Here is a 25,235-nt window from a genome sequence, read left to right as displayed (position 1 = left end):
ACTAATAATTTATTCCTTCTATAAAACAGTTTACTGTCTTATTCGGTCTAGGGAAAGTCTATACACAAAAAAAAATCTGATTCAATCACGGAATTAATTGATCCAATTAATTTTTGAATTGAAATGTCTTCAATCACGAAAATGATGGTAACCGTTTTAATTGGGCAACAAAAAATACTTGATTTAAAAATTAATTGATTTCATTGGCAAATTTCAATTAATTTTTAATTGATTGAATTAAAACTTTAATTGATGTTGATTGCAAAACTCAATTAATTGTTAAATTAAAAATGTAACTATTTTCAATTACTTTTTTAACTGATTTGTTTGAAATAAATTTTTAATTGATAACTAAAAAAAATGTCTCATCAATTTCTTTAACTGACCTAGTCTTCCGAGTTTGATTAAAAAGTTAATAGTATCAATTAATTTTATAATTAAAATTTTTCTCTTTTTGATTTAATTAACTTAATGTTTCTATCTTCCAAGGGGCTAAGGAGTTCAACTCTGGGGATCGGTTTATATAGGGGCTACATATGTTATAATTATGGACCGATATGGAATAATTCCTGCATGGTTGTTAGAGACCATATAAAGGGTGATACGGTCAAAAGTCAAGTGAAATCGTTTATTTAAAAAATCAAATTAAATTTCTTTTCCAAGTTCAATTAGTATTAAATTCAGGAAAAATATTCAGTTAGGCTTTCGCTTTTCCAAATCCGAATTGCTGGGCCTCACGCTTGACACCTGCCATCAGATTTTGTACAGCCACCTTATCCTCCTTCTTCGCCACAGAAAGCCAGTTTGCCTTGAACTGCTGCTCGTCCTTAGCAGTTTTTTTGGTCTTCTTTAGGTTCCGCTTGACAATAGCCCAGTATTTCTCAATTGGGCGGAGCTCTGGCGTGTTGGGAGGGTTCTTGTCCTTGGGAACCACCTGCACGTTGTTGGCGGCGTACCACTCCATGGCCTTTTTACCGTAATGGCAAGATGCCAAATCCGGCCAAAACAGTACGGAACAACCGTGTTTCTTCAGGAAAGGCAGCAGACGTTTATTCAAACACTCTTTCACGTAAATTTCTTGGTTGACAGTCCCGGAAGCTATGAAAATGCTGCTTTTCAAGCCACAGGTACAGATGGCTTGCCAAACCAGATATTTCTTTGCGAACTTTGACAGTTTTATGTGCTTGAAAATATCTGCTACCTTTCCCCTTCCTTTTGCCGTATAAAACTCCTGTCCCGGAAGCTGCTTGTAGTCGGCTTTGACGTAGGTTTCGTCGTCCATTACCACGCAGTCAAACTTCGTCAGCATCGTCGTGTACAGCCTCCGGGATCGCGCTTTGGCCGTCGTATTTTGTTTATCATCGCGATTTGGAGTCACTACCTTCTTGTAAGTCGATAGTCCGGTTCGTTTTTTGGCTCGATGCACGGTTATAGACGATACACCCAGCTTATTTGCGGCATTTCGGAGAGAGAGAGGTTAGGGTTTCGCTTGAAACTACCGGCAACTCTCTTTGTCGTCTCAGCGGCTTCCGGTTTTCGATTTCCCCCCGATCCAGACGTCCTGGCTGTCGACAAACGTTCAAAACACTTTAATTACATTTGTAACGGTTGATTTGGCAACTTTTAGCGATTTTGCCAGCTTTGTGTGCGAGTAGCTCGGATTTTCGCGATGTGCGAGCAAAATTTTGATACGCTGCTCTTCTTGCTTGGACGGCATTTTGACAACTGAAGAGTGAATTCCAAAATCAAAATAGGAGCAACATTCTACACACACACACCTTCAAAATGAGGAGTGTTCAGGTTTTTTTAATGCAAAATTGAAAGAAATAAGTCAAGTTTATATTGACCAAATTTTGACCGTATCATCCTTTACTAACACCACGTTACCAAATTTCAGCCGGATCGGATGAAATTTGCCTCTCTTAGAGGCTCCGAAAACCAAATCTGAGCGTCGGTTTATATGAGGGCTATACGTAAAAGTGGTCCAATATGGCCCATTTGCAATACCATCCGACCTACATCAATAACAACTACTTGTGCCAAGTTTCAAGTCGATAGCTTCTTTCGTTCGGAAGTTAGCGTGATTTCAACAGACGGACGGACATGCTTAGATCGACTCAGAATTTCACCACGACCCAGAATATATATATACTTTATGGGGTCTTAGAGCAATACTTCGATGTGTTACAAACGGAATGACAAAGTTAATATAACCCCCATCCTATGGTGGAGGGTATAACAACATGAATTTCTTCTAAAAAGTTTGCATTGTGAGCGATGTATGACAGGCAGTTGTATGAATTTATGCAGTTGTATGAATTTCTTAGATTTTGAAGCAGTGATACAATACGTTCTGTCCCAGCCCTTGTTGAACGGCAAAGATGTTCTTCAATGTCAAATTGAATTATGCATTACAGAACGTTTGTTTTTCTATACTGACGTAACCTTCTTAGGAAACAGAAATTTTTTGAATCCTAATATATTCACAAACAAACAAATATGGACAGCAGACGGTTTTACTCCCATTCATATACTGATTGTCACAATCTTAAAGCAAAACACTTCTTGTTTAACTATCATGGAGGTGGAAAATTTTTGGCAATTATCAACTTTTTTAATAACTTCTTATCATAACGAGATATTCGATTAGTGGCACACGTCTATATTTCATAATTTTCGCAAAGATTTTTGATAAGACAATGTCCGACGCATATCATATGATAATCCACGCCCTATAAAAGCATAGCCGGGCAGGTGAAAGAACATCAGTTGTATTCCTGGAGTATCAACATGAAATTCTTAATTGTCTTCGCTTTGGCTTTGGCCGCCGTTTCCGCTGAGGAAATTTTCCAACGTGATGTTGTTGTCCCCGTTTTGGAGGCCGATGGTCGCATCACCAATGGTCAAACTGCCTCTGTTGGTCAATTCCCCTACCAAGTTGGTCTTTCCTTGAAAGTTAACGCTCTCTCCTCTGCCTGGTGTGGTGGTTCCTTGATTGGTAACCAATGGGTTTTGACTGCTGCTCACTGTACCGATGGGTTAGTATAACAAACTGGATAGTTTTGAAGGGGTAATTGTATTTCATGACCTTCTCCGTTTGTTTTTTCAGTATCGCTTCCGTCACCGTCTACTTGGGCGCTACTGTCCGTACCTCCGCTGAAGTCACCCACACTGTTTCCAAGAGCGATATCATCATCCACTCCGGCTGGAACAGCAGCAACTTGAAGAACGATATCTCCTTGATCAAGATCCCCTCAGTTTCCTACACCACCAAGATCCAAGCTGTTAAGATCCCTGCCATCGCTAGCTCTTACTCCACTTATGCTGGTGATTATGTCATCGCTTCCGGTTGGGGCCGTATTTCCGACTCTGCCTCTGGAGTAACCAACAACTTGCAATGGGCCCGCATGCAAGTCATTACCAACACCGTTTGTGCTGCTACTTATGGTACCTCTATTGTTACTGCTTCCAACATTTGTGTCTCCACCGCCGGTGGTGTTTCCACCTGCAACGGTGACTCTGGTGGCCCATTGGTTTTGGAATCCTCCAAGGTACAAGTTGGTTTGACTTCCTTCGGTGCTGCTGCTGGTTGCGCCTTGGGTTACCCAGCTGCCTTTACTCGTTTGACCAGCTATTTGGACTGGATCAAGAGCAACACTGGCATCTCTTACTAAGGATTTGAATGTATATACGATCACTAAATAAATTTTAAAAGAAAAACAAAATTGCAAAATCTGTATTACTTGGTAGCGGACATATTCTTAGTCCACGTGGGAGCCACCGTGGTGCAATGGTTAGCATGCCCGCCTTGCATACACAAGGTCGTGGGTTCGATTCCTGCTACGACCGAACACCAAAAAGTTTTTCAGCGGTGGATTATCCCACCTCAGTAATGCTGGTGACATTTCTGAGGGTTTCAAAGATTCTCTAAGTGGTTTCACTGGAATGTGGAACGCCGTTCGGACTCGGCTATAAAAAGGAGGTCCCTTGTCATTGAGCTTAACATGGAATCGGGCAGCACTCAGTGATAAGAGAGAAGTTCACCACAATGGACTGAATAGTCTAAGTGAGCCTGATACATCGGGCTGCCTCTTAACCTAACCTAACCTAACCTAGTTCATATTCCGTTTATCATGGACTTGAATCAAAATACAGTTCGAATCTTTTGAGGGTAAGAAGATTCGACCATGGATTGCGTACAAATTTTTACAAACGACTGTCATCCACAATCGAATTACTTGGGTTGTGGCAACAGTTGTCGATGGCAAGGTAAAGTTTTATTTTTTAGCATAGCCATCGAAACCGTAAGGGTATATTAGATAAAAAAGCAGATTAAATATCTATATAAGCCTCTTTAGTTTTTGATCGGTTTATATAGAGAATTGTGTAGATAATTATGAACCAATATAAACCAATTTTCGCATGGTAATCAGAGGGCCAAATTTCAACCGAATCGGAATTGAAAAAATTGCTCTTCCATGAGAAGTCAAATCTGGGGATTGGTTTATATGGATGTTTGCATGGTTTTTAAGGGGCATACACTAACATCGCGTACCAAATTTCAACCGGATTGGATAAAATGTGTTCTTTCAAGAGGCTTCGGATGTCATCGATTTATGTAGGGGCTATACCTAAAAGTGGTCCGAAATGACCCATATTCACTACCTGACCATATCTGATCTACCAAGAATCAAGTCGGTAGCATGATTCTTTTGGAAGTTAGGATCAGTTCAACTGACGGATAGACGGACATAGCGGACGCACAAAGCAGACACCCATCCTATGGTATATGGTATAAAAACTGAATTTAAAAACAAGTAAGGAAAGTCTAAAGTCGGGCGGGGCCAACTATATTATACCCTGCACCACTTTGTAGATCTAAATTTTCGATACCATATCACATCCGTCAAATGTGTTGGGTGCTATATATAAAGGTTTGTCCCAAATAGATACATTATCACTCGATTTGGACAGAATTTGATAGACTTTTACAAAATCTATAGACTCAAAATTTAAGTTGGCTAATGCACTAGGGTGGAACACAATTTTATTAAAAAAACAAGTAAGTAAAGTCTAAAGTCAGGCGGGGCCAACTATATTATACCCTGCACCACTTTGTAGATCTAAATTTTCGATACCATATCACATCCGTCAAATGTGTATATATATAAAGGTTTGTCCCAAATACATACATTATCACTCGATTTGGACAGAATTTGATAGACTTTTACAAAATCTATAGACTCAAAATTTAAGTTGGCTAATGCACTAGGGTGGAACACAATTTTATTAAAAAACAAGTAAGTAAAGTCTAAAGTCAGGCGGGGCCGACTATATTATACCCTTCACCCCTATGTACTTCTACAAAATCTCTAGAATTAAAATTTAAATTGGCTAACGCTATCCAGTTAATTGGAGGAAACTTCCATTGAAAATGTGGTCTAAAATGTGTAACAGTCTACCCTATTTCTCCAACTCTGGTGTACGTATATATAGGAGCTATATATAATCTGAACCGATTTTGACTAAATTTGACATGTATAGTTAGAATAATAATTCTGCTATCTATGCGAAATTTCACGTAAATGGGAGTATAACTTTGGCCCCCCTGGTCATATGAGTGCAAATCGGACGGAAGATATATATGGAGGCCATATCTAAATCTGAACCGATTTCAACCAAATTTGTCACAATTACCGATACCACTAAACGTGCTCCTTGTGCGAAATTTGAAGCAAATCACGGCAAAACCCTGGATTTTGAGGTCATATACGTTCAAATCGGACGAAAGATATATATGGGACCTATATCTAAATCTGAATCGATTTTGACCATATTTGGCACATACAATAGTATCGTTAAAAGTACCACTTGTGCAAAATTTGAAGTAAGTCAGGGCAAAACTCTGGCTTTTGAGACCATATAAGTTCAAATCGGACGAAAGATATATATGGGAGCTATATCTAAATTTGAACCGATTTCAATCAAATTTACCAAGCATTGGTGGAATGTCAATTCTACCCTCTATGCAAAATTTCACGAAGATCGGTAGTAAACTTTGGCCTCTGTGGTCATATGAGTCTAAATCGGACGAAAGATATATATGAGAGCTATATCTAAATCTGAACCGATTTGGCTGATATTGTGCAAGATTTTCGAGATTCATAAAATATTTGGATATACGGTATTTCAAGAAAATCGGTTGATAAACACGCTAACTATGACCAAATCGGGGATAAATATATATGGCAGCTATATCTAAATCTGAACCGATTTTTTCCAAAACCAATAGCGATTGTCTCTGTCCCAAGAAACGGCCCTAAGCCAAATTTGAGGACGATCGGACTTAAATTGCGAGCTGTACTTTGTGCACAAAATTACATATACAGACAAACGGACAGACAGACAGACGGACATCGCTAAATCGACTCAGACTTTAATTCTAAGCCGATCGGTATACTAAAAGATGGGTCTATGACCACTATTTCTTGGCGTTACAGACAGGACACAAAATTTTGTAAATTTGCGTCCCTCCGTTAAAGTCACATGTCTTTGAACTGAGGCTAATTTTCCTTAAAGTAAAGAAACACATTTTTGATTTAAAGAAATTGTCCTTAAATTAACTGAAATATTGAAACTTTAGATTTAAGATAAAAACGCTTCAAATATAGGCCAGGACTTATTTTGAGGATTTAGCGTCTTTGGTTTAAAGTTGTTTTTTGGAATTAAGAAAACATTTTTTACTTTGAAGTATCCGTTATAATTCGGATTTTTAAACTGGCATTTGTTTGTACGTGAGTACCTTTATTAATAAACCTCGAAAAGAGAATGAAAATTAGATAAATGAGATTTGTATCCTAATTTTAATTTTATTGGTCCTAAATTTAAAGCCAGATAGGTCGTTTAAAAAATTTCTTTATTTTAAAGAAGCCGCAACTTTGGCTCGGAATCAATACCAAAATCCTTAAGGGAAGGTCAAAATCTTTGGATCCAAGTAAACTTTTTTTTGAGTGTAGCTTGTAGTAATGATACAAAATGATGATAAAGTCAACAATTTTAATACCAAATTCATGTTAGTCAAAGAAATTTTTCTTTTATGTAAAGATACCTTTTTTTAGGTCAACTATAAGGACAAAACGACTCCATTGAAAAGTTTATCGACTTTTGGACATGGAAAAAAACTTTATATGTCTTCCATTGTAAGCAAAATTGGCATTCGAATTTTAAGGGCAAGAAATCTTTGGGCTCGCGACAATTTGGTTTTTTTTTATGAGCAATGGTTTTTATGCCCGCCTTGCAGGCAAAAATTCATGGGTTCAATCTTAGTTTCAATCAAGTATTCAAAAGATACTCATCGTTGGATTGACCCTCCTGATCTAAATGTAACTTCAATGTAAACTAAAGCAGCAGAAAAAACAACTTCTGTATGATTCTCAAAAATACTATGAATTTATTACTGCTCACTTAATATGGTCATGGTATCGAGCCAACGATATTTTTTTAATTTTCTTCTTTTATGAGAATATTTAATTTTGTAAATGGTCATTAAATTTTCCTTGTTTTAACAATGCATTATGGAGTTCAATTTTATTAAATTTTTGCCAAAGATATTTTATCTTTCCCATAATACATTTTCTATTTTTCAGTGTATGTCTTCACACTGTTCAATAACTATTTAAGAAATATCATCCATCAGCATTACTGACAGGTATAATCACCATTAAATTTTTTATTAGGACAATGAAAATGTTCATTATTAGATTGAAGTTTCATTATGAAATAAAAAGAATTCAATACAATAACGAACAATTTCGAACAACTAGTTTTTTTTTATTAATTTCAATGACAAATTTCGTTAATACTACGAAACTTTTTCTATCAGTGTACAGACATACATTTCACAGCCATTTCATTTGAATAGACAAGAACCATATGAAAATAAATTCGACGATTTTAAGGTGGCACTTTTGTGATAGTTCATCAAATTTTTTTGTACATACACCGAGTAGCCCTTGTCAAATATGTGACTTGCGCAAAGTGTCATATACCAACACATGCTTTATTATTGGATCGTCGGACACCTGTCATTTAATCCCACCCTCTTTTATTAAAACATATATGATAACAATGTTTGGAAAAGAAGCTATTGATAAAGAAGTTAACCGATTAAAAACAAATTTAAACAACGAAGCATATGTTAAGGCGCATAATTTATTACTATATAAAGATGGTTAATAATTGGGCTAAACAAAAGTTTATTTGCACCCAAAGATTTAACTTTTATTTAGCTTAGAAGAATGGTTTTAAAAAATCAAAAACAATGCTTCGATCTTATCGAAAATGCTTTAAATTCGATAATTTTTTTTTTTGTAACGTACACAGAAAAAAAAAAAATTCAAAAAAAATTTCCACTTAAAATTTTAATTGAGTTTTAAAAAATATTCAATTAAAAATTTAATTGATTCATCAAATTTTTTAATTCAGATTGAAAATCAATCACATAAATTAATAGTATCAATTATTTTTTTAATTGGATCAATTAATTTTTTAATTGATACTATCATTTCTGTGATTGAAGATAATATTTCAATTAAAAAATTAATTGGATCAATTAATTTCGTGATTGAATCAGAAATAAAAATTGTGTGTAGATAAAGCGTTTTATATTTGTTTATTTTTATTGTTCAAAAGCAATAAATGTTGGAAATAACATCAAATTATAGAATTAATTTGTAGAACTGAAAAAGTCCGTACGATAAATTTAAATAATTTTTTTGCAAAAAAATTTTTATTTTTATTTTTATTGCAAAAAAAAATTATTTGTTTGTAGTTAAATTTTGTAATTTTCTACGAAATTTTCCACAGACCAATGAAATGTTCCTTTTTTTAAGTATATCTCAAACATTTTATGAACTAAACGTGGGTATAAAGTTCAATGGCCGTACTCATAAGTTCAAATGACCTAAAGCATAAGAAAATGTTCGTATGATTCCCAAAAATAGTGAGCTATGGTTAAAATGGTCATGATTTTTTTCTTTACTTTTAGTTTTATTTTTTCTTATATGAGTCGAAATGGACTACAATTTAGTTCAATTTTCGCATCATTCATTACTCATATAAAACAGTTTACTTTTTTTTCTGTGTAGATTTGTTCGAATTGGCTACCTTTGGCATGAATTATGGCCTTCAAACGAATAAATTAAAAATTTTAATCTATTCTCATGTAGAGATATAGAAAATCGACTCTTCAACTAACCGACTTTTTGTAAATCGTCAAAATAGACTAATCGAATTCCAAAGGAAAATATCAACATGTCGTATTTGACTTGAAAATGAAATGTGATTTAGCTCTTTTTATGCCGAATATGCATCAAAAAGTCGAAAATCGCGACGTCACTTGAATGAAATAATGACCTAATATGAAAGATTATGCAACCTACACTTTAGGACATAAATATTTTTTTAAATATTAAGAGCAAATTTCGTAAACGTAAATAACTATAATTAAAACAAAGTTCATAATATTTGCTTTAATTTGTTTTTCATATAATTTATGAAAATAATCTTTGAAATTTGTGTCTCTCCGTAAATGGCGTATGTCTTTGAAGTAAGGCAATTTTTCCTTAACGTAAAGATTTTTTTATTAAAGAATAACCTTTAAACCTTGTATTATACATAAAAAAGACATCTTTGATTTTATTTCTTGAAATAAGAAAATTTTGTTTTTATTTAAAGTGTCTGTTATAATTTACAATTTTAAACTGGTATTGTTCGTGAATAGATAGATTCCTTAAGCTCGCAATCAATGGCAAAAGTCTTAAGGAATATCCAAGTAAATTTTCTTTAAGTGTAGGGACCATATTTCATTTCATATAAAATTCGTATATATTTTTCTGGAGCCGTAACTTTTGTGTCAATTTTTTGAGCCAATTTTTTTCTTTAAGGCTTCAAACCTTTCTTTAAGGCTTTGCGAACTAAGTGTCATTTTTCACTTATTTTACTCAAGGTCTAGGTAGCAATTTCTCGTGTAGTGAACGATATCCCCTTAATATATAAGGCGATTTTAGAGCAATTTATTACAATGCCAGGGTGAAATTTTGTCTTCGATAGCAAGTTTTTGTAAAGCATAACATTTTAAAAGTTTTAAAATTTTCTCATCACTATAAGTTGCTATAGTTTATCAGAAAGCTTTTTTTTCAAATTTCTTAAATTGTTACCATGGAGAGTTATTATTGAGGGATGAGTAATAATAAATTGTAATGAGTAATGAAAGAGAAACAATAGAATATGAAATTTAGAACTTACCTTAATTTGGTGGCATATTCTGTTTCTATCGCTAAACGGTCACGTATAAAATTTGCATATTTGTCCAAGAATTCGATGCCTTTGTTTGTGTGTATTGCTAAATTGTCGTACTGATCCTGCAAAACAATAGAAAGAAGAGAGAAAAAAACATTGAAAATTAATAACATTTTGCACATATGGTCATTGAAAATTAAAAACAAAAAACAAATGAAAAAATATCTATTATTAATCAACAAGAATTTTGTATACATACATACATACATGAAACTATACTATACACTTATACCAGTCATACAATTTAAATCAAAGGTCTTTAATATGGAAGGCAGGCGTTTAATTAAGCTATCAGCATAAAAATCTAAATATAACAGACGCCTTTCCACAAAAAAATGATGTTTGCACAGTGTTTTGTATGAAGTACAATACATGGTATATTCAAATCTACGAAATTTTTGTATAGTTGTAGATAAAGAAAATGTTTTTTTTTTATGTACACAAACATAATTTATGGCATAAATTATTTATTCCAAAAGTTGTATATTTGATATATCTAGATGTATTTTCGGTCCATAAATTGGTAAAAGGGGGGACTGTTAAAGTGGTTTGTTCTCTTTAAATAGAGTTTTTTTACATTGACTTGTGTGTGCCCAACCATGTAATTGTGTCTGTATGCGTTGCTTGTGCATTGATGGCTATAGCGACAATTGTAACAGGTTGGCTGATAAGTCCCCGGTCTAACAAAGAAAAACACATTTTTTTGTCAAAATTCGTTTTTATTATTCAACATAGTTCCCTTCAAGAGCGATACAACGATTATAACGACCTTCCAATTTATTGATACCATTTTGGTAGTACTCCTTCGGTTTTGCCTCAAAATAGGCTTCAGTTTCGGCGATCACTTCTTCATTGCAGCCAAATGTTTACCCTGCGAGCATCCTTTTGAGGTCTGAGAACAAGAAAAAGTCGCTGGGGGCCAGATCTGGAGAAACAATTCGAAGCTCAATTCATGAATTTTTGCCATCGTCCTCAATGACTTGTGGCACGGTGCGTTGTCTTGGTGGAACAACACTTTTTTCTTCTTCATATGGGGCCGTTTTGGAGCGATTTCGATCTTCAAACGCTCCAATAACGCCATATAATAGTCACTGTTGATGGTTTTTCCCTTCTCAAGATAATCGATAAAAATTATTCCATGCGCATCCATAAAAACAGAGGCCATTACTTTGCCAGCGGACTTTTGAGTCTTTCCACGCTTCGGAGACGGTTCACCGGTCGCTGTCCACTCAGCCGACTGTCGATTGGACTCAGGAGTGTAGTGATGGAGCCATGTTTCATCCATTGTCACACATCGACGGAAAAACTCGGGTATATTACGAGTTAACAGCTGCAAACACCGCTCAAAATCATGAACACGTTGTTGTTGTTGGTCAAATGTGAACTCGCGCAGCATCCATTTTGCACAGACCAACTCGTTCCTTTGATATCTTTAAGGCCTCTGCTATCTCGATCAACTACATTTTACGGTCATTTAAAATCGTTTTGTGGATTTTTTTTATGTTTTCGTCGGTAACCATCTCTTTCGGGCGTCCACTGCGTTCACTGTCGTCCGTGCTCATTTCACCACGCTTGAATTTTGCATACCAATTAATTATTGTTGATTTCCCTGGGGCAGAGTCCGGAAACTCATTATCAAGCCAAGTTTTTGCTTCCACCGTATTTTTCCCTTCAGAAAACAGTATTTTATCAAAACACGAAATTCCTTTTTTTCCATTTTTTTCACAATAATAAAAGTTGATTCACAAAAGATGCTCTATCTCACAAACTAATTGCCTTACAGACGTCAAATTTTGACACGAATCATTTGAAGGTTGGTACTATATAAAAATAATATGCATTTAATACTAGCGACGCCATCTATGTGTCAGACCGGGGACTTATCAGCCAACCTGTTATGTTGATGACAATAAAAGCTACATAGCCCGGTGGTTAGTGTGTATGCTTACAAATCGGCGGTTGGATTGCCCGTTCGGACGAAAGGTAAAATTTGAAAAATTATAAAATCAAATATTTGCTTCTACATTCACATCCTGTAAACGATTAAACGTTTATCACAGAAAAGTCTAAAATTTTCTTGTTTATATCGAAAAGGAAATGGTAAACGATAGTTGTTTGTCTAAAATATCGTTTGGCAGGAAAGAATTATTTTGTTGCGTGCCCATATAGAGTCTACTTTAGATACTGGATTTATATGAAACATTTTTTGCTTGAGTTTTTGAGGAATCTCAAACTTCTCTTTTAAGTATGTAAGAAAATCCTGCGAAATAACGACTTCCATGTGATTTGAAATTTAAATTCACTAAATGTTTACCCTCATAATGTTTCTAGATTTCGAATTTAAGGAGAATCGAAGAAATATGTGGTGTCTAGAAGCCCAAGATCAATATAAGATTGATGTTTTGGTTATACATTGGCCGATAAACACCAAATTCAACACACCTTTTTGTGGACCTAATATACCGCCAGCTTTCAAAATTCAGGTAAGTCGAAGAAAAACAGAGAAGCCTGGAAGTCCAAGAAGTGAAATCGGGAGATCGGTCTATATACATAAATGCTATACTAAAAAAATGGACCGATACACACCATATTATCACACCTATTTGCGAACCTAAAATACATCTGGATTTCCAAATTCAGACAAATTGGAAAAAATCGGGAAGTGGGTTTATATGAAGGCTATATCAAAACCAGGACAGATATATCCCATGTTCGAACTTGACCACGGGAACCACCGTTAGGTTAGGTTAGGTTAGGTAAAGTGGCAGCCCGATTAATTCAGGCTCACTTAGACGATTCAGGCTCACTTAGACTATTCAGTCCATTGTGATACCACATTAACTAAAAGTACCTATTACATATGGGCACTTCTATTTTTAACCGCTGAACCTTCTTGATTATTTTTCTTTGTTGAACCTACCAGATTGTTCCAAAAACATTAGCAGACTGCTTCAGTTAACGTTTTCCAGATCCGCCAGTAATCTGAAGCTATATGCTCCTAAAAGTTGCTTGCGCTTTACACAAAATGCAGGACACTCACACAAGAGGTGTTTAATTGATTCGTTTTCCTCCGCATCATGACAGCTCATACAATAGTCATTATACTTCGCGCCAATAGTTTTTGCAAAATCGCCTATCAGACAGCGACCCGTTATAGCAGATATCAGGAGTGATATCTGACGTCTCGAGAACATTAGCATATCTAGTGTGCGGTTTAAGTTGAAATGGGGCCATATTTGCTTGGTGTCGTTACAACCTTTGCAATTCTCCAATCGAACATTTGCCATCAACCACCGTGGTGCAATGGTTAGCATGCCCGCCTTGCATACACAAGATCGTGGGTTCGATTCCCGCTTCGACCGAACACCAAAAAGTTTTTCAGCGGTGGATTATCCCACCTCAGTAATGCTGGTGACATTTCTAACACGAGGTTTTTAGAGAAACAGAATAATCACACGCAAAAAAAAAACGTTTGGAAAACGTGTACCGAAAACGTTTTTCTTTTGTTAGAGTTTTTTGAATTGCTTCGAAAATTTTAAACATTTATCACCAAAAAAATTCGTTTGTTACAAAATTTTTATTTTTTCAATTAAAAAAAGTTATTTTTGGAACCACAACACAGTCCATTTCGTTTATATCAAACACTGTTCTTTTCTGACATTAGGTCTTTAATAAAACACATTTTACAGTTCAAAATTTAGTATAGTACAATGTAATGTTCAACATTTTTTTCGGAATCTTCCGAACATATCTGGAATATATGTAAAAAAAAAACGAAAAAACTTTGGTCGAAGCAGGGATCGAACCCACGACCCTTGGCATGCAAGTCAGACGTAGCAACCACTGCTCCACGGTGCCAAACTAAATGTTTGTTTCTGCTAAATATACTTTGTTTATTCGGTTCGTGGGCGCCGCAAGCTATGCTATATAAATATAACTTATATGGATAATTATCTATTGATGACCATAACGGTACATAGCTCAATGGTTAGTGTGTTGGCTTGAAAAGTGCATGGTCCGCGGTTCGATTCTCCGTCAAGGCGAATGGTAAAAAAATTATAAAATCGTATAATTTCTTCTACATTGTTGGTATTACAGGAAAAGGTGTTAAGAACTAAAAAACCTCGTGGATGTGAGAAAGGTGTGAGGGAAAATGCAATTAGCAAGGAAACAATGTTTTTTTAGTTAGTCTTTATGAAATTGTTTTTACATCCTGGAAAAGAGTAAACGTTTATCACAAAAAGTATATACTTTTCTTCCAAATACACTTCCTTACAGCGAAAAGCAAATGAGAAACGAACTTTGTTTGTCTAAAATTTCGTTTGGGAGGAAAGAATTATTTTTTTGCGTGCAGCTATTTGACCTATCTCAAAAATTTAATATTTTATGGGTTATTTAATAAAGTCCACTACATTTCTTGATCAAAAAAAAAAAAAAAAAACAAAAAACATAGACGACCTAGAGAAGATGACTTGAAGGACGTTTTAGTTCTTTGTGAATTTTCGTTGACACAGTTCCCCACTTCTTGCACTCAAGAAACGAATATAAAGAGCTAAAAAAGAAAACAAAACAAAAATACAAAAACAAAAAAGCTTCAATGAAATCGGTATTGTTGGCTTTTAATCTTGTAAGAGCACAAAAAAAGCAGCATTACGGCCGGAAAAAGAAACACAAAGAGTGATGTTGGCGTTATTGTGCCAACACCACTAGACATGAAAATGTTGAGGACCAGATGAGAAAGCATGGCATAAGATCCAAGTCCAAAAATTTCAATCGTTAATACCAACACCCCACCCCTTCATCATCCCAAATTACCAACAATAAAGAAGCGGCTAAAGCAAAAGAAATCAAAGCGCCATCATCTAAAATGATGGACCGATCGTCGCTCCGACCATAAAGTCAATGAATGTGTGGTGGTGTTGTTGATGGTGATGCCAAAACAAAACCAATAACAACGCCACACAAACAAAACACCCACAAACAACAATAGAGTCTGATGTGTATTTGTACTTTTTTCGAAAACTATTTGTCATTGGCAGCAGCACTACCATCGCCACTACCATCAACAATAACAGCAATAACATTACGGTAATATTCAACAATTGATCCACTTTTATTTTCATTTGGCGTCTAATGTTTTTATATGGGACACTACACTTAATAGCTCTTTGCTGGATTTAAAGCTATAGTCACCAACACAGAGGCGTAAAGTGAGGTATAGTAGGGATAGCGTTGTCAGAATTGTTTCACAAAAAATTTTCAATGTTAACGACACAAAAGCAAGAGAACTAAGCAAGAAAAATTTATACAGTAAAATTCAGCATATGCTGCAAAGCCTCTTGAATAGTTTCAAATAAGTTTTCTTTTTGTTTTGCCCATTTTTGTTGTCTTAAGGTGTGTTTTACTAAAACCTTCCATATTAAATGAAGCCCGCCTAAAGGCTTGGGCATTAGAGGGTTAAAGAAGAAGAAATCGCTCAATTAGTGTGGGTAATGCATGCAAATTTGTGAAAATCGGGCAATATATTTATGTAAGAGGTATGTATATGTAAGTCTAAATAAGATTGGCTTTCATTGTGCCAACTTTGAGTAAGATCAGTTAGTAAATATTATAGTCAAATTTGGGAAAATCGGGCGATACATACGAGTATATAGCATTTTCACTTCAAATGAATCCCTTTTTCAAACAAAATGAAACATTTTTCAAATCAAATGAAACGTTTTTCAAATCAAATGAAACCTTTTTCATTTCAAATGAAGTGAAAATGCTATAATGAGAGCTATATCTGAATATGAACTGGTTTAGATGATATTTTGCAGATTTGGTTGATATTACAGATGATGAACATGTGCTAAATTTGAGTAAGATCTGTTAATAAATTAGGGCATTATGGCCAAAACTAAGGTTATTTTAAAAATCGGGCGATAACAGGTTGGCTGATACTACCAAAATGGTATCAAAAAATTGGAAGGTCGTTATAATCGTTGTATCGCTCTTGAAGGGAACTATGTTGAATAATAAAAACTAATTTTGACAAAAAAAAAAAATGTATTTTTCTTTGTTACACCGGGGACTTATCAGCCAACCTGTTATTATTCAACATAGTTCCCATCAAGAGCAATACAACGATTATAACGACCTTCCAATTTTTTGATACCATTTTGGTAGTACTCCTTCGGTTTTGCCTCAAAATAAACCTCAGTTTCGGCGATCACCTCTTCATTGCAGCCAAATTTTTTCCCTGCAAGCATCCTTTTGAGGTCTGAGAACAAGAAAAAGTCGCTGGGGCCAGATCTGGAGAATACGGTGGGTGGGGAAGAAATTCGAAGCCCAATTCATGATTTTTTGCCATCGTTCTCAATGACTTGTGGCACAGTGCGTTGTCTTGGTGGAACAACACTTTTTTCTTCTTCATATGGGACCGTTTTGCCGCGATTTCGACCTTCAAACGCTTCAATAACGCCATATAATAATCACTGTTGATGGTTTTTCCCTTCTCAAGATAATCGATGAAAATTATTCCATGCGCATCCCTAAAAACAGAGGCCATTACTTTGCCAACGGACTTTTGAGTCTTTCCGCGCTTCGGAGACGGTTCACCGGTCGCTGTCCACTCAGCCGACTGTCGATTGGACTCAGGAGTGTAGTGATGGAGCCATGTTTCACCCATTGTCACATATCGACGGAAAAACTCGGGTGTATTACGAGTTAACAGCTGCAAACACCGCTCAGAATCATCAACACGTTGTTGTTTTTGGTCAAATGTGAGCTCGCGCGGCACCCATTTTTGCACAGAGCTTCCGCATATCCAAATATTGATGAATGATATGACCAACACGTTCCTTTGATATCTTTAAGGCCTCTGCTATCTCGATCAACTTCATTTTACGGTCATTCAAATCATTTTGTGGATTTTTTTTATGTTTTCGTCGGTAACCACCTCTTTCGGGCGTCCACTGCGTTCACCGTCCTCCGTGCTCATTTCACCACGCTTGAATTTTGCATACCAATCAATTATTGGTGATTTCCCTGGGGCAGAGTCCGGAAACTCATTTTCAAGCCAAGTTTTTGCTTCCACCGTATTTTCCCCCTTCAGAAAACAGTATTTTATCAAAACACGAAATTCCTTTTTTTCCAATTTTCTCACAATAACAAAAGTTGCTTCACAAAAGACGCTCTATCTCACAAACTAATATGCATTTAATACTAGCGACGCCATCTATGTGTCAGACCGGGGACTTATCAGCCAACCTGTTATGGTTATGTATGTCAATTTAAAAATATTTTTTTTTTTTCAAAGATATTTATTCTTAAAGGTGAGTATTAAGTTCGAGTTTAGCCGCTAAAATCGCTAAAGTGAAAACTAAATCAGTAAGAAAAATCCATGAAATTATACATATTTGTTGCAAATTTTATTATAACTTGATGGGGAAAAGCCCAAAGCAAATTTTCACAAAGTTTGTATTCCTTAAAATGGGTTATTAAAGAAAAGTAATCGTGAAAAAATGACGTTTTTAGCGGCTAAACTCGAACTTAATACCCACCTTAATATAATATTTGTTGTTTTGAAATAAATATGAAATAAAAAGCCCAGTAAACTACAAACATTGACTATTTTGTGTATATGAATGTTTAATTTATGATACAAGGAAAAATGCATTTTCAAGTCAGCTGTAATGGTACTGCAATAAAATAATTTTGCCTCGTCTCATAATCGTTGACTAACTTCACCATACCCCATTACATTTGCTTAGCGTCAAAACACACAATTTGGTAATAAACCTACTCCAACAGAATTATAAATAAGACGAGCCATGACGATTTCTGTCAGCGTTTTTGCCAGACGACCATCATTAAATTTGACCGTGTATTTTTTGTGTCTATTATGGATGTACGTTAAATATCCGCAATCTAAATTTCCCACTTGTCCCAGTTGGTGAGGATAGATTCGTTATTTTTTTTCTGTTTACCGTTGTCGTGATGCATGAATGGAGCACCATCCAATTCAGTGCTCCGTACCACTTGTGAATTCCACTCGGTTTCCTATCCAATAAAGAAATTAGCATGAATTATGTAAGGTCTTCTTTTTTTTGCATTTGACAAAATTATCGGAGTAAGTACGAATATTACCAATAATGGTACTGGAGTCATAGGAACAGTGGCAAAAAATTAAACAAATTTAAGATTTTAATCAAAATTTTGCGATTTGCAATTTCGGAACATGGTAGTATTTTATGTCTATAGAAAATTTTGTCAAAATTTTATTTCTATAGAGAATTTTGTCAACATTTTATTTCTATAGAAAATTTAAATCATTTTGTCAAAATTTTATTTCAATAGCAAATTTTGTTAAAATTTTATTTTTATAAAAAATGTTGTCAAAATTTTATTTTTATAAAAAAATTTGTCAACATTTTATTTCTATAGAAAATTTTATTAAAATTTTATTTCCATAGGAAATTTTGCCAAAATTTTATTTCCATAGGAAGTTTTGTCAAAATTTTATTTCTATAGAAAATTTTGTCAAAATTTTATTTCTATAGAAAATTTTGTCAAAATTTTATTTCTATAGAAAATTTTAACAAAATTTTATTTCTATAGAACATTTTGTCAAAATTTTATTTCTATAGAAAATGTCAAAATTTTATTTTTATAGAAAATTTTATTTCTATAGAAAATTTTATTAAAATTTTATTTTTATAGAAAATTTTGTGAAATTTTTTTTCTATACAATTTTTTTTCAAAATGTTATTTCTATAGCAAGTTTTGTCAAAATTTTATTTCAATAGAAAATTTTATTAAAATTTTATTTCCATAGAAAATTTTGTCAAAATTTTATTTTCATAGGAAATTTTGTCAAAATTTTATTTCTATAGGAAATTTTGTCTAAATTTTATTTCTATAGCAAATTTTGTCAAAATTTTATTTCTCACGTTTTGTCAAAATTTTATTTCTATAGAAAATTTTGTCAAAATTTTATTTCTATAGAAAATTTTGGTCAAAATTTTATTTCTATTTTGAAAATTTTGTCAAAATTTTATTTCTATAGAAAATTTTGTCAAAATTTTATTTTTATAGCAAGTTTCGTCAACATTATATTTCTATAGCAAATTTTATTAAAATTTTATTTCTATAGAAAATTTTTGTCAAAATTTTATTTCTATAGAAAATTTTTGTCAAAATTTTATTTCTATAGAACATTTTGTCAAAATTTTATTTTTATAGAAAATTTTGTCAAAATTTTATTTCTATATAAAGTTTTGTCAAAATTTTATATCTATTGAAAATTTTGTCAAAATGTTATTTCTATAGAAATTTTTTTTCAAAATTTTATTTCTATAGGTAATTTTGTCAAAATTTTAGTTCTATAGAAAATTTTATTACATTACATTAAATGAACCAAAAGAAGAGACAAAATTGTACACAAATGAAGTATCTAGATTTCCTAAATTCGTCTCTCAAACTACGAAATTGTCTTTAATAAGTGAAAATAAAAAAAATAATTATGTCTGGTAAATTTTCTTGAATTTGTTTAAGTTTTGTGGAGCATGATATTTGCGTCTGTTATACAGTTTAGTTAACATTTTCTAATATTTCTAATATATTTACCTAATTTTTTCAAATGTTTCTTCCTTGTGAACCGTTTTTTGAGTGTAGAATATTGATAAAAGAATATCAGATAAATATTTGCACATATAAGAACTTTGAAGGCCCATTTCAAAACTTACACTTAGAAAATGGAACGTCGTAACTACAAGTAAATTCCATAATATTGAGTAGTTAAAAATTTTACTCACAGTTAGTTAAATTTAACTATTGATGAACAAAATCGATCCACCGTCCAGACAAAAGGTAAAATTTTTTAAATGATAAAAATAAAATCTAATAAATGATTCTAAAGGATTTGTATTACAGAAGAGTAATTTGTTTGTACTAAATATAATATGACATGTAGAAATGGGGATGTAATAACTCAAATCCTCCCCCTTGAGGTCACCATGCTACAAGTCACCAGGTGGTCTATGAAATCCAGAACATTAATTTCTTTCGTTTTTAAAAAATGTATTATTTAGTTTAATTTTACTTCTGAATCGTTAAATTTTAACTTGACAAAAGTTAAAACAAATTACTAACCCATAGGAAAATGTTGAATTTACTATGGATACATGCTTCTTTAGCGTCACACGAAGTGCAATAAATATTAACACTGGTTAGTTAAAACTAACTCGCTAATGGGTTCACTCTTCTCTGAGTATAGGTAAGAAAATCACAAAATAAAAAAAAATGCTACCCATTAAATGCTACCCATTGTCTCACGCTTAATCTATAATGTAATTAGAATTGTAAGTAAAAATTCTTCACAACACTTTACTTTGCTAGTACCACTTTATTTTAGTTTCTAAAAATAATTTCAAATACATACCCAAACATTTTAAAAATACCATTCTATTTATAATATATCTAACACTTTTACTATTTAGTTTACATTTCTAATATTATTGGCACATCAGTGGCAGCTAAAACCCCCTTATCTTCACACCTCCCCCACATTTCATCAATTGGTGATCGTAAATTGTGTCAATCAATTGTGACTATTGCAAGTCTCAAGTCTTAAAATATTTCCACCTATGAAATGTAAATGCTATGACACACAGACTTTTATGGAGAATTACGTGTTTGCAATGTGAATATGACGAAGCTACCGATAGTGATTTAAAACTGCTGATTTACATATCAAATCGGCAGTGTAAGTATCGCTATAATTGTCTGTCAGTGTTACTATATTGTATAGCAATTGAATGAAAAATAGCGCCGTATTATTATATTTTGCTACTCTTGGCAATTTTGCTCGGTTTAGCCAATGCAAATAGGATGAGCATTTATATATATATACCAACCGCAGCTAATTATGGATATTGCAAATTTGGTAAATGCATCAAGAGGTGTATTAAAAACTTCTTAAAATACACACACAAATAATATATGAATTTATGAACAATTTTGAAAGAATATTACACTAATAGAAAAAATTGCGTTCCACAGTCGTGAACGCATGGTGACAAAATGAAACGGAAACGTTCACAAAAAATCAAAACGGAATGTTCACAATTCCGTCGACGGGCGCTCACGATTTCTGAACGGCATTCGTTTTTTTTTTCTTGGCCATGAAAAGTGTTAAAATAATCGTTAGACGATATTATGGCAACTCCCTCGGTGGTGCAATGTGCTAAGGTGACTGTGACCGCACACTAGATATGCTAATGTTCTCGAGACGTCAGATATCACTCCTGATATCTGCTATAACGGGTCGCTGCCTGATAGGCGATTTTGCAAAAACTATTGGCGCGAAGTATAATGACTATTGTATGAGCTGTCATGATGCGGTGGAAAAAGAATCAATTAAACACCTCTTGTGTGAGTGTCCTGCATTTTGTGTAAAGCGCAAGCAACTTTTAGGAGCTTATAGCTTCAGATTACTGGCGGATCTGGAAAACGTTAACTTAAGCAGTCTGCTAATGTTTTTGGAACAATCTGGTTGGTTCAACAAAGAAAAATAATCAAGAAGGTTCAGCGGTTAAAACTAGAAGTACCCATATGTAATAGGTACTTTTAGTTAATGTGGTATCACAATGGACTGAATAGTCTAAGTGAGCCTGAATCTTAATCGGGCTGCCACTTTAACCTAACCTAACCTAAGGTGACTGTTAACGCGTATGGTGCAGAAACACAGGTTCGAGTCACGCTAGCGGAAATCTTTTTTAATTTTATTAATCATAACGTTTTCAGATCATGAACTCTGGTTGTTGTTTTGACAACGCATGGTGTCATTTTATCATTGTCAGATTGACACCGCATGTTCATGGTTTGACACCACATGTGTGTTGATTCACTTTCATGAACGAATCGTTTTGAAATGAGCACGCCGTGTACGATATTTTCTATGAGTGTACTTTTACTTTTGAATTTTCGTAGTAGTAGGGGAAAAAAGAAAATATATTACAATTTAATATATTATAACATAAGTAAAAGTTTCAAATATATGGGCCGCCGAAAGGGCCAAGGATTGCTTGCAGCTCGTATTAATAAAGCCAAAAGTTTATCGGGAAAATTTCCTAAAGGCAGCAGACAAACATTTCGGCCGCAGACCATTGACAAACGAGTGAGTCGATGAGTGAGTTCCAACAGGACTCACCAGGCGTCAAAAACGAATGGCCTGAAAAGAAGGATCCTCACTTCATTTCTACTGCACAATTATCACCAAAATCTCCGAATTTGATTCCGTTGGGCGCCAGGGACATTTTGGAGAGTAAGGTTGGCTCTAAAGAATACCAATGTATCCATCATATCAAGACGGCGCTTCACCCGGAATGTACTAAAATGGCGCAGAAGCTCTTTCTTGCAGTGTGTAATTGTTATTATCACAATCATTACCAAAATCTTCGAATTTGAATCCGTTGGGCGCCAGAGACATTTTGGAGAGTAAGGTTGGCACTAAAGAATACCAATATATCGATCATCTCAAGACGGCCGCTTGCCGGGAATGGACTATATCACAATCATCACCAAAATCTCGGAATCTGAATCCGTTGGGAGCCAGGTGTATCGATCATATCAAGACGGCGCTTCACCGTGAATGAACTAAAATGGCGCAGAAGCTCTTTCTTCGCCGGGAATGGACTATATTGCCGCAGAATCATTTTCGTACAGTGTGTGATGGTTATAATCACTATAACAATTCTTATTAAATAAAAAAAATATATTTCCAATCAAAAATCTAGCTTTTACAAGTTTTCGATTTAGCAGTGGCGATTTTACAAGGAAAATTTTAGTATTTTGGTAACTTTTGCCGAAATCAGAAAAAATATATATATGGGAGCTATATCTAAATCTGAACCAATTTCAACCAAATTTGCCATGCATAGTAATAATTTCAGTTCTACTCCCTGTGCAAAATTTTACTTAAATAGGATTAGACATTTAACCTCTGTGGTCATGTGAGTGTAAATCGGACGAAAGATATATATGGGAGCTATATCTAAATCTGAACCGATTTAAACGAAAATTGACATGTATATCGAGAACGTTAATTCTACACCATTTACAAAATTAAAATCAAATCAGGGTAAAACTCTGGCTTCTGGGGACATATAAGTGCATATCGGGTGGGAGCTAACATATATCTAACTTACAATTTAGAAGATGATGTTAAGAAGTTTTAAGATGCCTTGCACTCGGCCGCAACCCAAGTAATTTAATTTTGGATGACCGTCTTTAGTAGAAGTTTCTACGCAATCCATGGTGGAGGGTACATAAGATTCGTCCTGGCCGAACTTACGGCCGTATATACTTGTTCGTTTAATACTCGTCAACCAAATATGATGTGATTTGTCTTTCTAAATAAAGGAACCAAAATCAATTTTCTTTCGTTTGGAATATGAAAGAAAGTTTTTGTTCGATATACAGGTACAGGGCATAAATACATACATTTTGTAAATAGCATGTACAAAAGGTTCATAACAGGTTGGCTGATAAGTCCCCGGTCTAAAAAAGAAAAACACATTTTTTTGTCAAAATTCGTTTATATTATTCAACATAGTTCCCTTCAAGAGCGATACAACGATTATAACGACCTTCCAATTTTTTGATACCATTTTGGTAGTACTCCTTCGGTTTTGCCTCAAAATAGGCCTCAGTTTCGGCGATCACCTCTTCATTACAGCCAAATTTTTTCCCTGCGAGCATCCTTTTGAGGTCTGAGAACAAGAAAAAGTCGCTGGGGCCAGATCTGGAGAATACGGTGGGTGGGGAAGCAATTCGAAGCCCAATTCATGAATTTTTGCCATTGTTCTCAATGACTTGTGGCACGGTGCGTTGTCTTGGTGGAACAACACTTTTTCTTCTTCATATGGGGCCGTTTTGCCGCGATTTCGACCTTCAAACGCTCCAATAACGCCATATAATAGTCACTGTTGATGGTTTTTCCCTTCTCAAGATAATCGATAAAAATTATTGCATGCGCATCCCATTACTTTGCCAGCGGACTTTTCAGTCTTTCCACGCTTCGGAGACGGTTCACCGGTCGCTGTCCACTCAGCCGACTGTCGATTGGACTCAGGAATGTAGTGATGGAGCCATGTTTCATCCATTGTCACATATCGACGGAAAAACTCTGGTATATTACGAGTTAACAGCTGAAAACACCGCTCAGAATCATGAACACGTTGTTGTTGTTGGTCAAATGTGAACTCGCGCGGCACCCATTTTGCACAGAGCTTCCGCATATCCTAATATTGATGAATGATATGACCAACACGTTCCTCTGATATCTTTAAGGCATCTGCTATCTCGATCAACTTCATTTTACGGTCATTCAAAATCATTTTTTTGATATTTTCGTCGGTAACCACCTCTTTCGGGCGTCCACTGCGTTCGCCGTCCTCCGTGCCCATTTCACCATGCTTGAAGTTTGCATACCAATCAATTATTGTGGATTTCCCTGGGACAGAGTCCGGAAACTTATTATCAAGCTAAGTTTTTGCTCCCACCGTATTTTTTCCCTTCAGAAAACAGTATTTTATAAAAACACGAAATTCCTTTTTTTCCATTTTTTTCACAATAACAAAAGTTGCTTCACAAAAGACGCTCTATCTAACAACTAATTGACAGACGTAAAATTTTGACACGAATCATTTGAAGGTTGGTACTATATAAAAATAATATGCATTTAATACTAGCGACGCCATATTTCAGGCTCACTTAGGCTATTCAGTCCATTGTGATATAACAGTGGTGAACTTCTCTTTCAGGAGCTTCCCTCATATATGAGGAAAATTCTATTTTGTTTTAATTACAAAAATTTTAAATTTCAACAATGT

At 34.5% G+C, this 25,235-nt stretch overlaps 2 protein-coding genes across 7 annotated transcripts in view; one reads left to right on the top strand and one right to left on the bottom strand.

The window, feature by feature from the left end:
* Window positions 1-25,235, bottom strand: part of Cip4 (formin-binding protein 1-like Cip4) — a 292,493-nt gene that overhangs the window by 108,913 nt on the left and 158,345 nt on the right. For all 6 annotated transcript variants that reach the window (XM_075303629.1, XM_075303625.1, XM_075303627.1 and 3 more), the window contains exon 3: window positions 10,306-10,421. In XM_075303629.1, the coding sequence (XP_075159744.1) occupies window positions 10,306-10,421 (116 nt within the window). The remainder of the gene's footprint in view (window positions 1-10,305; window positions 10,422-25,235) is intronic.
* LOC142232916 (serine protease 1-like) lies at window positions 2,783-3,725 on the top strand. The gene is made up of 2 exons (XM_075303632.1): window positions 2,783-3,038; window positions 3,110-3,725. Exons 1-2 carry the CDS (start codon window positions 2,791-2,793, stop codon window positions 3,672-3,674), a joined length of 813 nt encoding a protein of 270 aa, XP_075159747.1. The 5' UTR covers window positions 2,783-2,790; the 3' UTR covers window positions 3,675-3,725.

The sequence above is a fragment of the Haematobia irritans genome, chromosome 4 (genome assembly GCF_050003625.1).
Source record: "Haematobia irritans isolate KBUSLIRL chromosome 4, ASM5000362v1, whole genome shotgun sequence".
Taxonomy (NCBI): Eukaryota; Metazoa; Arthropoda; class Insecta; order Diptera; family Muscidae; genus Haematobia; species Haematobia irritans.
The sequence above is the reverse complement of the archived record's forward strand: the minus strand, read 5'-3'. Positions and strand labels throughout refer to the sequence as shown.